At 36.1% G+C, this 15,302-nt stretch overlaps 1 protein-coding gene across 1 annotated transcript in view; it reads right to left on the minus strand.

Annotated features, from left to right (window-relative positions):
• The window catches only part of DOCK2 (dedicator of cytokinesis 2), a 366,602-nt gene that overhangs the window by 101,037 nt on the left and 250,263 nt on the right, over positions 1 to 15,302 (minus strand). The window contains exons 28-29 of the mRNA XM_058167876.1: positions 9,967 to 10,065; positions 9,392 to 9,486 (exon numbers count right to left, since the gene is read on the minus strand). Coding sequence (XP_058023859.1) covers positions 9,392 to 9,486; positions 9,967 to 10,065 — 194 coding nt within the window. The remainder of the gene's footprint in view (positions 1 to 9,391; positions 9,487 to 9,966; positions 10,066 to 15,302) is intronic.

Raw genomic sequence — 15,302 nt, forward strand, 5'->3', positions numbered from 1 at the left:
CATAAATAAAATCTGCAGAAAAGTGGGAATCTTGGAATTCTTTCACTGGTTATTATAGAAACCATCATCTGTTAGGTGGTTCTTAGTTTGCTCTTATGTACACTTCCAGTTCCTCATCCGTGTGGAAGTCCTAAAGCAAACTCAAGCCTCCCGGGCCAGATCTGGCCCACGGGGTGCTTACATCTGGCCTGTGGGGCTGGCCTGGAAACAGCAAAGGACTGGCTGGCAGTGCCTCTGCCAGAAAAAATGGAGTTCAGTGGGGCCACGCACACCCTATTTTCACTGGTAGATGGCAGCAGGAGGCTCTGTTTTCATTCACAGAGGCTATCAAAACAAACTAAAAACACAACAAAAGGAGAAATGTTTTCTCTTTTGCATTTGAGCACGCAAGAAGGGACAGGAAAGGAAAAAGGAAAAGAGGAAAGAAAAAGAAGAAAAGGGGAAGTGATCAAGGAAGGAAAAATAAAGAAAGAGGGGAAGGAAGAAGAAAGGAGAATGATGACGAAAGGAAAAAGAAGAAAGGGAGGGAGGGAGGGAGAGATGAAGGAAGATTATATTGAGAGAGAGGGAGGGTCTCAGGGAAGTCCTGCCTTAGTTCTTGGCCACCACAAGTGTCCCTGACATGAGTAATGTTGAGCTGGCCCTGCCCATCATTGCCATGGCCACCATGGCCATGTCCCCAGCCCTCCAAGGTCAAACACAACCCTGATGTGGCCCTCAATGAAATCAACACCCCTGTTCTAAAGGTTCAACATCTAAATGGTTTCATTTCCCTTGGAATAATGGATGATAGGAAATTTAAGGCATTTCCATAATATTGCATGTATTTAAAAATTCAGTAAAATCAATATAAGAGAAATGCTGGTAGAGACATAGTTTATCTCTCAGAAATCACAAATTACAAAGATCTTCAGAAAATGCATCATGAAATATGTTTTCCATAATTACTGCTGTCTGAAAGAAATGATGGGCAAAGTAACAATAGTAATGTAAGAAAGGAAAGTACTCAATTCCCCACACAGGACATGAAGCCTCTAATCTTTGTCAATTTACAGCAGTACAACTAAGCATTACAGGCATGTTAAAAAATACCTTAGAATCTGTAAAGAGAGAATAACTAGAGCACATAATATCATCTACAGTAGACACAAATTAAAGAACATTTAATTGCATATATGATGCGTATTATCATGGAATGAATTAAGGAATGCATTAGAAAATGAAATGAGTACTAATGTCTAAAATTCAATCTAAGCAAAATGGCTTGACCACTGACAAAGAAATGAGAATGGACATAATTAAAGTATTGTAGCAGTCAAGAAATATAATAGTCTATGAGGGCTAAATGAAAAGTAATGCTCCATAACTTTGGTTGAAATAAAAATATTCTAATAAATGAAATAGGAAAATAATTGTTTAAATTATACCTTTTGTTACCTATATTTACTACTTCACATAATTATCACACTTCGGCCAAAAGTGGATAAGGTTCTTAAAGCTGTCAGGTGTAAAAGAACTCACATTTTGGAGCTGTTCCATTTTGTGAGGACTTTTTGTTGTACAAACTCCTATGATATTGAAAAACATCAATAACATGACCCACATATTCCTGTGAATGCCAAGCTTGACAGCATTTTGAGCGATCCACTAATTGTCCTTCATCCTCAAACAAGTTCTGGGGTCCTGCAAACTCATCATTTCAGTCAGACAGATGCTTTCTAAAGTATTCCTATAAGTTTGGAAAAAAGTGGAAGTTTTATAGCACCCAAATCTGGATTGTATGATGGGAGATGTAAAATGGTGAATTCCAACATCATAATTGCCTATAGTATTGGGTGGCTCAGGAACAGTGGTGGGTTGCTACCGGTTTGCCCTGGATCAGGTGAACTGGTAGTGGTGGTGGTGGTAAGCTCTGCCCACCTGCCTAGATGCTTCTGCGCATGCGCAGAAGCATCGCACAAGTGCAAGAGTGCGCATGCATGCATGAGCGCACAAGCAAACCAGTAGCAAACTAAACTGAAACCCACTACTGCTCAGGAAGTATGAGTCCCAGTGTAATCAATTTGCAGCAAAATGTCCTTTATGTTTCCAAATTCTGCCTTATCATTGTTTCAAAGTTTTGAGTGTTGCAGTATAATATTCTGAGTTAATAACGGTGCCTGGAAATTCATGAGAATAACACCATCTGCATCCCAAAAATCTGTACCCATGAGTTTTGAATCTCTCCTTCTTTGCAGGTAAATTTTGGTGATGATACACCATGGAGTGATGTTTAGTTCTTGGGCCATGTTTCACTGGCTGTCACAATTCTGTGAAGAAATATCTATTCTCATAGCATGATGACAATTGCTGGCAAATTATAGTTCTTGAAGCTTTCATCTCTGCTGTAAGCATGTGAGGAACTTATCTCGTACAAACCTTCAAATATTGAAGAACATCAATAATGATGTTCAATATTCCTGATTGAAATATCAATTTGTCTTTGACCCATCAATTATTTTATATCAGTTCTTCAGCCTTTCTCTTTTTAATAATTTTATTAAGAATTGTATTAAACAGATAAAACTAAACTAAAAATCTCTCCTGAAAAGATAGTAAGAAAAGTTATTCCCCCTTCATCCTCAACAAGCATATTCAAAATTAACAAGTTATTGCTCTCTTAAATGACAACCACAAAAATCTTCATTTTATACCTCATCCCATTTCCAATAAACTCATCTCTAAATCTTCAATTTAATAATCAACAAAGGTCCAGTAAAAATTAACAAAAATACATAACAAGACAAGTATATAATCTCCATTTCTATTTAGTCTAAATCCCTCTTATCCCTCTCCTAACAACAACAAATTATTATGATAGTATACACAGCAAATGAGATAATAATTACTACTACTACTACTACTACTACTACTACTACTACTACTACTACTACGGGATTTCCAAATACAGACTAATAAAGTTTTGGAACACAATACCCCGGAGAGCATGATTGTGGAAAAGAAAAAAGTGTGGATAATCGACATTGCTATACCTGGTGACAGCAGAATCGATGAGAAACAACTTGAAAAAGTCACTAGATATCAGGATTTGAGAATCAAATTGCAGAGACTTCAGCATAAACCAGTGCAGGTGGTTCCAGTGGTACTCGGCACACTGGGAGCTGTGCCTAAAGACCTAGGCAAGCACTTAAAACGATTGGCACTGACAAGATCACCATTGGTCAGCTGCAGAAGGCCACTTTACTGAGATCTCGTTGCATAATTCGCCATACATAACACAGTCCTAAATGCTTGGGAAGTGTTTGACTAGTGATCTGTGATACGAAATCCAGCATAGTTATCTCGTTTGCTGTGTATACTGTCATTTTGTGTAAATCATCATCATCATTATCATCATCATTATCATCATCATCCCCCAAGGAGTGCTGCCTTGATGTGGTGGGGGGGAGCTTAACTGCTCCAATGAAGCTTAGAGCTTGCTGGCGGTAGTGCAAACTACCAGCAGGTTCAACCATGCCAGAGAGGCCGAGGAGCAGAACTGAGTGCATCCAACAACCCATGTAATGAATCATGGTGAAATACAACCGAAAGAAGCCTATACTGGCTCGGTAATCGCCTGGGTTAACAAGGACCGCATCGGGCATTGGGGAACCTGGGCATCCATCGACAAGTGGCCTACAGGCCACGGATCCCATAGCTGAGCAACCAGGGCATGGGCCTGAAGAAATATTGGAAACAATCTCAGAAGCAGCAGAAATACACTATGTCAGAGAACTGCAATGTAATGAAATGCTACTACAAAGCAGAACCAGAAAAACGAGGCTACCAAAAAAAGATGTACAAATTATGGAAACAAGAATACCCAGACTCAAGGATAACTGAATTACGATTAGCCGATCAGCGACGATTCATCACTCGGAACAAAGTGCTCAGTGAAGTCGAACTTGAAGAAATACAGAAAAATTGTGAAACGGGAACACAGATTATTGAACAGCAGACTGCTGACGTGGCAGCAGAAAATGCTCCAATAACATCTGCAGCAACTGAACAAAATTCCAAAGGCTTCCAAAATTGAAGACTGTGCCTAGAAAATATTTGGTGCCATTGGTGATAGATGCGAACTATGCACTTGCAGCAGTCCAAATAACATCATTTGAACAAACAAATCAGCTTGCCTACAGTACAGCAGTTATAGTAACAGAAGAACTGGGGATTCGACAGCCGCAGCTCCCTAGAAAATCAACTGGGAACCCGCAGTGGAAAACCAGGTTGGAGTTGAAAATCAAGAACCTGCGAGCAGATGCAAGCAATTTGAAGAATTGGCAGGAGAAAAAGCTGAAGAACAGCAAGATCAAGAAACATCAGATAAAAAATATGGGCTCAGCATAAGAAAAATTAATGAAGCATTGGAAATTGTGAAGCAGCAGATAACAGCAACAGCAAGAAAAATTGAAAGATACAAAGCCAGAATCATCCAGTACAAACAAAATCAATTGTTCCAATCAGATCAAAGTCAGTTCTGTCAGAGTCTGAATCAGACGGGGAATACGAAAATTGAAAAACCTGTGAAAATGGCAATTACTCAGTTTTCCAAAGTGGAAAATTAGACTTGAAAATAAAATAAAATAAAAATATGAGGAGATGTATTTGAAATACCTGAAAGAAGGAAAACTAAAGAATAAAAAGCTGAAAAATAGTTTACACAAAAAATACATCCTGGAGGAAAAAACAATAACAGAAATTATGGCATGGTATGGCACTTGGTACCATGTCCAAGAACTTTATAAGATAGATCAACAAATTGCAGCTTCCTGCAATAACACCAGCAGAACTGCAAAAAACTGTGCTACTTGGAACATCATATATCTTAACAAGGTACTTGGTTGATACCTAGGACGCTGGCAGCAACCTGTATCAACCATCAGCACCACAAAAGGTATTTGTGATGCCTTTTTGAATGTTCAGTTGACTGAGTTTCATGTTTAATGAATAAAGAATAATAATAATAATAATAATAATAATAATAATAATAATAATAATAATAATAATAATAATAATAATAATAATAAAATAGAACCACAAAATAAATAATGTCACACAAAATGAAGCAGCTAAAATGCTCTGGGACTTTAGAATTCAAACAGACAAGAATCTACTATATAACACCTCAGACTTAACAACTGTCCATAAGAAAGACAAAAAAAGCCTGGATCATGGACTTGGCAGTATCTAGTGACAATAGAAGAGAAAGAACTGGAGAAAATCACAAAAGACAAAGACCTGCAAATAAAAATAGAATGACAGACAAAAGAAAGCAAAAATAGATCTGTAGTAATATTTATTTATTTATTTATTTATTTATTTATTTATTTATTTATTTATTTATTTATTTATTTATTTATTTATTTATTCATATTTTTATACCGCCCTATCTCCCTAGGGACTCAGGGCACCTTGAGTGCAATGCCAAAACAACCGGAGCACCACTTGAACACTGTTGACACTGACAAAATTACCATTGTCCAGTCAACTTTATTTGGAACAGATTAACAGTTTATCAATCTTAAAGAAGAAGTTAAAATGATAAAGTGTAAGTGATTAAAAGGGTTTGCTTCAGCTTGTCCATGAAAGCTGCTTGTACAGTTCAGAGATGATGGAACCCCTGACTCCTAGCTCAATGCAAGCTGCAGCTGCAGAAATGACAATATCGCCTGTCTGCTCACAGAAGTCAGCTATATGAAATACAAGTTTAAGAACCAGTATTGTCAACCCTGAAGTGAGCCTGGCTGAAGCCCTCTTGGAGGCTCCAGGGTTACCACACAATGGTGGGAGGGGGAAAATAGTTAAATGGGGTTTTGTAGCCGAAACAATAAAGTTTTCCTGTGGGAACCAAGGACATTCACACAGGTGGCTGGCCAGAGGAGGAGATAGTAACCAAGCAATCAGCCAACACTTGGACTGGACAGCATGACCAGTGACCTAAAGGGAAAGGGAAAACTTTTACGTTTAATCAGGTGAAAGATGAAGACAATTTTGGAATTGGCTTTCACCAGTAGTGCCAATATGATGTATCCAAAAAGCTATTCTTTGAGGAATTTGCCTGCCTCAGAGTTTTGTTTTCTATGAGTGCATTATTTGGAACACTGAAATCGGCAGCTTGGATCTCACATTAAGCTGTTTTTTTCAGCCGAAATGCTACCACAATCCACATTGACCAGATAAAATGCACATGCTAGTTTGCTTCGCTTCACTGGAGGTCTCCCACCTTTCTGATGTGAACTTTATTGATTGCCCTCAAAAGTCAGGTGTTTCATTCCTGATCACACAAATTAGCTCTTCCTGGTGTACCTTTTTACATTTTTTGGGCCCAGAAATGCACAATATTGTACAGAGTTATCACCATAGATAGTCTGCATTTGGGAACAAATTTTAATTGGAGGGACTCCTTCAATACAGGCAGTACTTGGCTTATGATAGCAATTGGAGCCAGCTTCCCCACTGAATTTGTTTGTGGAAAGCCAGCAGGAAAGGTTGAAAACCTCATGTGCGACCATCATTGCCTTCAGGTCCCTGTCACATGCAGGGGTGAAATGTAAAATTTGTTACTACCGGCTCTGTGGGCATGGCTTGGAGGGCATGGCTAATGTGACTGGGTGGGTATGGACAACTTTTGTTTTTACTTTTAAAAGCTTTTTTTCTACCTCTTCGGCTGAAGAGGTTGTTAAAAAATGCCTTTAAAAGCCTGTGATGATCAGGCAACTCAGCTGGGATCGCCAGAGGAAAAACAGGGATTTTTGCTACTGGTTCTCCGACCCCCCCACCACCATCGCTTCAAATTGGGTGATCCGGTCCGAACCGGGAACATTTCACCCCTGGTCACATGTAATTGTGAGCTAGGTATGCAAAACCCAGATTACGATGATTTGACTGCAGGATTGCATGATCACGTGACTGGTTCTATGTTACTTTGAGGACTGGTTCTATGTCCATTTTGTCAATGCCACCATAGCATTGAAAAGTCATTGAATGAATGGATAGAAGCCAATGAGTATTTGTACTCAAAAATTCAGTCATGTCACTTTAAACCAAAAAAAAAAAAAGTGTGTTGATGAGCATACAACCTTTTCTTATAGCAGCTTGCCACCAACTGAATTAAACAGGCAATAGTAAAAAAACATATCAGAGCTTCTAACATCTGTTGGTACCTTATAGATTGGAGGTGTTACTTTTGATTCAACTCAACTTACAACCACCATTAGGCCTGCGGGTGTTCATTGTAAATCATTGCAAACATAAGCCAAGTCAAATTGTTAGGTGGATCCAGCTTTCCCAATGGGTTTTTGTTATTGTCCCATTTTGTTAAGGTCCCAAATCATGATCACCTGACTTCAGGATGCTGCAGCCTGTTGTAAATGTGAGCGGTTTGCTAAGCTCCCAAATTGCGATCATAAGACAGCAAGAGTAGTGTGACAACTGTAAGTATGTGCGTATATGGTTTAAGTCAAGTTTTCCAAGGCTGCTGTAACTTTGATCTGTTGTTAAATGAATGGTCATATATTACAGCACCTACCTGTAAATTGTATCAAATGAAACAAGTAAATTCAAAGGGCTGATGGCTAAAAACTAATAAACTAGCCCAAAACTTTTTACTGTCAGATGCTCTCACATACTCATTTTGCCTTTCTCATGAAAAAAACAACACCTATAACCCTTTGATAATTTGATCCATTTTGCCAACCTGTAATCTTCCTTCAGTTCCAGACTTTTAAAGCTGATGCAAACCTCTTGTGTCCTAGCCCTTGAACCTTCATTTACTGTTTCAAAACTAGCTCTCTCTATTTGCAATTATGTTTGATCCCAAATGCAAGGGGGAATATGGAAAATAGCTTCATCTTAGTATGCATATTCTTCATATTCCATTCAGAATACATCAAACAGGAACTTGGCAAGGATATCAGTAGATTCAAGCAATGCAGCAATTCTGATATGAAACATGATTTGAGATATACATTAAATATACCTGAAATGCACCATGATTGATTAGATAAGCTATAGTATAGTACAGGGGTCAGCAACATTAAACACTCAAAGAGCCACAAAGGTCCTAACCGGAAGCACCCCGTTCAATTCTGGAGCCGACCGGAAGTCCGGTTCCCCCAATATAGAGTCTCCTCCTAGAGTGACGTCATTTTTCCTCTACCTGTCCTAACCAAAAGCCCTATCAATTATGGAGCCAACCGGCAACAGGGAGCCGCAGCAGAGGGATGAAAGAGCCACATGCAGCTCCAGAGCCGCGAGTTGCTGACCCCTGGTATAGTAATAAAAAAGGAGGAAGAATTTCACACAAAAAGATTAAAAACATTATCAATAGGGAGAGAGAGAAAAGAATTTTACTGCACATCCTATTGGGTGAGAATTTTGGTCACAAATACATAAAAGTTAATCACAAATGAAGTCCATTGTTTGTGATATATATATTCTTTTGAAAATCCCTATGGATGCAAACACTAACATGGAATCACATCAGATTACAGATGGACAACTTCTTCTATGTCGGAGGCCAGAATGTGGCCAAGAGGTTGACAAATTAAAAGAGAACCTTGGGATTATGTAGGTCCATTTTTTTTCATAACTATAAAGTTTGGGGGTGGGGGTTGTTATGTTAATGCTAATAAGAGTCTTCTAGAACCTCAGACTTCACATTCTCCTTCTGACCTTTATTTTCATATTTTTCGCTGAACACTGTAGGACCAAAGAGCAACAATTTTGTCACAATTTGGCATATGAACTATGGTTCATTCTGGGGGTCTTGAATACCAGAGACCTCATTTGGTTGCACACAGAGAAATCCCTTCCATAGAAAAGAACCCTGTGCTCATATGACTACTAAGATATTTAAAAGGGTCATGTAGTACCATGCATAATGTATATCTAATTCGAATTCTTAAATGGTCCAGTTTCTACAGACCTTTTTCCTAATGACTTACATAATTAAAAAGGTATGGTGGCAAAAAAAACTTCCAGAGGTCACCTTCTGTTAACCGTTTAATGGAGAAAAGCTAACATGATCCTCAGATTTCTAATTAATAAAACTCATTTTTTAAAAAAAAAAAATCCAGCCTTCCTAAGACTGCAGGATAGTTAAAGAACTATAATAGGAGATAGGAAATATATACATAATATAAACAAGCCTGTGATTTTTAATAGCAGGCATACACAACTTAAAAGCCAACAGTGTACAGCTTTACCTGCCAGGTAATGCAGCCACTCATTTATCATTCCCAACTGACATTTATTTAACCTTGATGGGTTTTCAAAATTTCCTGGCTGCCAATGTTTAACATTGACTAGCAGGCTGCAAGTCTTACAGCCCTCTATAGGTTTGTATTACCTGTTCTGCACCATGCTCATTGCTATCCAATCCAAGGGGTAAACGTTTTTTCCGATCAGATCTTTAAACAATATGAAAGTTTCCATCAGAAAGTCCTAGTGGAAAAAAATATGGATATTTATCTTTTATATTTAAATGTCAAGCATTCCTTAAATACAGAAAAGTAATCTTGTTCTCATCTTCAGTGCAACTTGTATATATTGCTGACCCAATTATACAAAATGCCTAGTAATGACTGCAGCAATCAAGCAACAGAATAAAAAAATAAATAAAATCAGTGCTAGCATTTTATACCAGTCTACCTCATCCCGTTTTTTGCATGAAATTGCACCAACATGACAAAGCAACAAATATATTAAAATTGAAAAGTACCTTGTTAAAAAATAAATAATCCAATATTGACTCAAAATACTAATTCATCCACATAATTTCACACTTTTCTTTTTAAGACTGAAACTTGAAAGCCAATCCTGTTACATAAACTAGTATTCATTACTACATACACCAAAAATAAAAAAAAAAACCAGGCCATTTTGAGATGAAGGTGCTTGAGATTGATTCCCATGACCACTTACCACTAATTCTGAGCTTGTCTGAAAAGTCTCAATGTATGAAGAATAATGCTGATCAGTCATTTGGTCCAGGATTGCTGTCATGCAGGCCACAAAATGACTCTGCAAAAGAAACAGATTAACCGTGATGAAACACACACACACATATATATATATCCAGATTAGATATATTAAGAGATAAAATAATACATTTATATTATGTCCTTGATATCAACATCAATCAATCAATAATTAAATAAATAAATCTTTTTGTATTATTTACTTCATGTTGTATATGATTTTGTAAAATCTTATCTTTTTAATATCTTTTTCAACCAGAGTTACCCTGTGGTAAAATGGGTGGTCAATGATTTTAAAAAATTTTTAAAAAATAAATAAATTAAAGTAAAATAAATAAAATAAAATAAGTAATAAAATAATAATATAAAATATAAAATAAACACATGCCAAATACCTGATGGAAGAAAAATAACTATTTCTGGTTATACTGTGTGAGCTGCAATGTTCAAAACTTTGCATTTCTCAAAATAAGTAGTCTTGGACATAATAACGGGCAATGTTTTGCTATACAGATACAATGTCACAATCTGGTACAGAGAAATATATTATTTTTTAGAAAAAAAAATAAAAATTGAAAATACATTTTCAAGAAATTTTCTAGAATTGTTTAAAAAACAACAACCAAGCCCTTTGTTGTTAAAGAATGTTCAAATAATCATAAAAACATTAAGTCTACATTTCATTATAAAAGGAGAGGAATTCTATTTGTGGAATCCTGGGCTAACAAAGCTATGTAAAAAAAGGTTGAAGAAAGAGAAGAGATAAAAACAATCTTAAAATTAGCCAGGCTGTATCGGTGATAAAAATGTCACCCTTTCAAAAAGTGGACTCAGCATTAGAACAAAGGGGGAGGGGAAAATCTTCCCTGAGAAGATTCATACATTTCTTACAAGTACATTTTTTACAGATATCTTAATAATTCTCCCCCAAAACATGACTTGCATTTGTAATATAGCCAGTGTGAGCTGTCAATTACACCCATTTAAGTGTCATCTGTCTGCTTGAGATGTTTGAAGTTCTTTTAACTGCAGCCCTAAGAAAATTTAACTCACAAGCTGGCAAATGTATTCTTACTTTTCTAATTTATGGAATTATACCTGTCCTTAAAGCATCAAGATCTAATGAATGGTAGTATATTAAATTTTCCTAGGCTGAAACTGGCTGGCATTTAATACTAAGTCAAGTGCCTTTCTGACAGAATTATTATTATTATTAAAAAAAGCTTTTCAAAAATTCTAGAAAAAAAACCCAAAAAGCCACATATGCATGTCCACTACGCACAAGAAAATTGAAGTTACAGATATTTGTCCGTCAGACTGGCTTCATATTTAGAATGATTGCTCATTCTAACTGAAAACGTATATGGTAAACTAACTTGAGAAATCTGACCTCTCCTTCCTTAAATGTACATTTTTGATTGCTTTTAATTATTTAATAACAAATACAAGGTTGCTCATGAGTGAAAATTGTACTTTAATATATCCAACCATTTTGTCTACTACAGTATTTAAAGCTAGAAATGAAGCTTCTTTAACTTCAGGTTGTAGCCACTAGAGGTCTTTTTTACTTTCATATGGTAGCTTCTATTCAGTTGGTGCTGCTTTTTTATTTATTCCTACGTGAGCAGACCAGTATAGTTCTGGCATATAAACTGTGCAAATTACTACATAAATGATAACTTATTTCAGCTTTTGGAGTTACCTTTTCACTACTCAAAGCTTTGGTTATCTCTGGAGGTCTAAAAGGAGAGATTTGCAGCAGGTAATCCCAGATCTTTCAGGTAAGGATTTCTGTAGCTTTTGTTACTAATGCTTTTCTCTTTAAGAAAAGCTTATGTTTTACTTTTAAGAGGCAAACATTATATTTTACTTTTAAGGGGCAGGCATTTCTGGATTGTATGGAGATGTTAGAATGTCAACTGCTCGCCAAACCAGAGTTAAAAATTGTAATTGTTTGAAGATCAGCTTTGCTATTCAAATGTACTGATTTTATTGCCTCTATAAACAAAAAAGGAACTCTCATAAGTATAAACAGCAGAATGTTATATATTTAAGATTGCCCTTTTTATTTGATTTTTGAGCTGTTTGATCGTGTTTGAAAGCTTTTCAAAATGTTCCTGCTTATCCTCCCCAAAATGATTTCCACTAATCCCTTGTGGCTTAAGCAGCATCTTTGGAAAGATTCTGTTCAGCAAAATCAAAACTATTTTTATAATGTAAATCTCTCTGAGAAAAGCCAATTCTCAAAATCTGGCTATCTGTGTACTGCAGCATTGTAAAAGACTGTTGTCCTTACATGTGTGTGCAGATTTACTAACTGCAAATGGGAACAATGTGAACTAACAGATGACATGCTTTGTTTTATTAAAAAAATTCAGCTGGCAGAAGAGTTAAAATTATGGTTCAGCTATCCAGTTTTGAGTCACTGATAACTGGATGCTCAAAATACAAATTAGTGGTACATTTTCTTGCTGAAACATTTTATCATACCAGTGCCGTTCAGTAACTTCACTTTATAAGCAACTGACCCTTAATACTGCCATTAGCTGTCTTGTACGTAGTTCTGTAATCTACATCTCATTTTCATCCAATCAAGCTGCATGACTGATTTCTAAGTATCTTTGTTTTGGAGTTCCCGAGGAATGTTGTCAAAGCATGTAATGTACAGAACTGTACAAGTCAACCAACACACTAACAAATCAATGAAAGTGAGTAAAAGTAGTAGATTCAAGGTGTGTGTGAGCATCCAGCTAATCCTTAAGCAACTCCCTATTTTTATTATTTTTTAAAGTTGTGATTTGATGTCTAAAACCTAGGATGAAGACACTTTTCCCAAATAGCCACTCACAAATGTATATGTAACGTAAAAATGAGAACTTTGATGCCAGTTCCAAAATATCTAGCAGTTAAGGAAATAAAGTAGTTTAAGCAGAATTTTGACATAGCAGTTCAGCTAGGCTTACTTCTTAAAGAATGTGTCACTGTACAGATAGGCATGATTGAAACTAGGTCAAACATGTGTAAAAATAAGTATAACCATATGAAACATTAGACTGGTGCAGGAAATGTTTAATAGAAGGTTAAGGAAGGAAGATAATGAATCTGTTTGGAAGATATGAATCTATTATCAATAGATGCAGTCAAATATAATGATGGAATACACAATAACCTCTTACTATTGGACAGAGATAATAAATACAAAGATAAACAATTACCATTACCTAAATTGGGTATTTGAAAATATGGGATACTACCAGATTTTTTTGGGAGGGGGGCGAAGATCAGGTGGGATGACAAAGTAGATATTACTGAATTTATATCTGTCAGCAGCACACAAAAGTCGAAACATCATGCCAAAGACAAATGAGATACTCTTTCAGTGACTATTCAAAACCCTTTGACAGCAAAGAAAGTATGATGGGATGATTGATTAGTCATTTTAAAAAATGGTCATTTTATGCTGAGTAGCCTTACATACCTATATTATAAAGCATTAGCTAAAAAAATATATTCCTTAGAATTTTAAAATATAAGATATAGGAAGTAAGGAGTATAATATAAAAGAATAACATGGCTTGATTATATACAGAATTCAGTAAAATTACAAATCCTTGGAATTTAATATGTAGTTCTAATATGTGGGAGAAGAAGAATACCAGTTTACAAAAAGAGATGGCAAACTTCTAGCACCTAGCAACCAAAATCTCATCATACTTTATAACACCAGATGGTGACAGGTTGCCGTAGTAACTTCAAATAACAGCCACCAGCCACATAAATAAAGAAAAAACCCTAATAGAAAGAGGGAAAGAGAACAGGATGTGAATAGTGAAGCCATTTATTAACATTCATCTGATACTACCTTATCCTTTGATACTCTTAGACAATTGGGTACTCAAAATACAGTGGATGTCTTCTGCTTCCTCCCACTACACACACAATGTTCACTACCTTATTAGCAGAAAGGGAGCAAAAGGTGTTCTACTTTCCCAGTAGGGGACTAGATTTACAAAGATAGTTCTTGAAATGGAAATCCAACTTCAGACAACTCTGAATATAGAATAGAGCCAATCTCAGATATTCAATAGCTATCTTTCTTCAGATTCATACCTGCATTCAAGTAATAGGCTGAATTAACCGTTGTTAGGATTTACAAGATACATTGAATTGTAAGTAATCAAACTTCATCCAGCATGGTAAACAAAGAAAAAGAACTGCTAATTGCTTACTTAAGGTTAATGTAACTAAATTTAGCAGGTTGTGTAAAATCAGCTTTCTTCAGCTGACCTGTTTAAGAGTATTGTGCAAGATCAGCCCTTCAGACAGAGAATGTCTCTGCACGTATAGAAATTGCTTATGAAAATTGTCAAGCAACTTTCTATAACAATTATAAGGGTAGAAGGGAGAAAAGAATTTGTTATATTAGTGAATGACAAAACTTCGAATGTGAATGAACTTGCCCAGAATATTGATGGTTTACCGTAGTAACATACAATATTTAAAAACATAGAAATTAAATTGTTCCTAGAAAAAGGTGTAATAATACTATGTACAAGCAATAAATAATGATTAAAAAAATAAGAAAAGGGGATTAAAAACAAAAGACAAAAAGAAGAAGCAATGAAATGGTAATAATAAAATTGTTTTGAATTATTATTTTAAATTTGTTTTTAAACAGCTGTTTTATTGAATACTGCCCAGAATCATGTTTGTGAGTTGTGTGGCTATGCAAATTTGATCAATGATATAAAATAAAAATAACATAGTTAAGGTGCTGGATTACACACCAAGAGACCATGAGTTTGAATCCTCCTTTAAGTATGGAACGCTCACAAGCTCTCTCAGCCCAACCTATTTCACAAGGTTGTTTCAGTGGGAAAATATGAGGAGTGAGCTGTATGTGCAGTGACTTGAGTAGTACAATTGTATTAGCTAATAAAGAAGTAAACCTAAAAATAGACCCATATCATGGCGCTCATTTTTTTTTTTTAAAAAGTGTTCTTTGTAACAACTTGGTTTTCAGTGACTTTCAGAGAGAAATTAACAATGACAGGTTATTTCAGATAACCAAAGAAAGGGCAGAATCTCAGCCTGCTTCGCCACATAGAACCAAGGAACAAAGCATCTCCCTGGATGATCCAGTCAGAAAGATGAATTCCAGTTGAGTAAGTGTTCCCAAATATATCTAGACACCTAGCTGTCTAGAGCTTTACAGGTCAACATTAGGCCTTTGACTTGGACCTGGAAGCCCATTGGAAGTTAATGTGCGTCATGCGCATC

This window comes from Ahaetulla prasina, chromosome 2 (assembly GCF_028640845.1).
Source record: "Ahaetulla prasina isolate Xishuangbanna chromosome 2, ASM2864084v1, whole genome shotgun sequence".
Taxonomy (NCBI): Eukaryota; Metazoa; Chordata; class Lepidosauria; order Squamata; family Colubridae; genus Ahaetulla; species Ahaetulla prasina.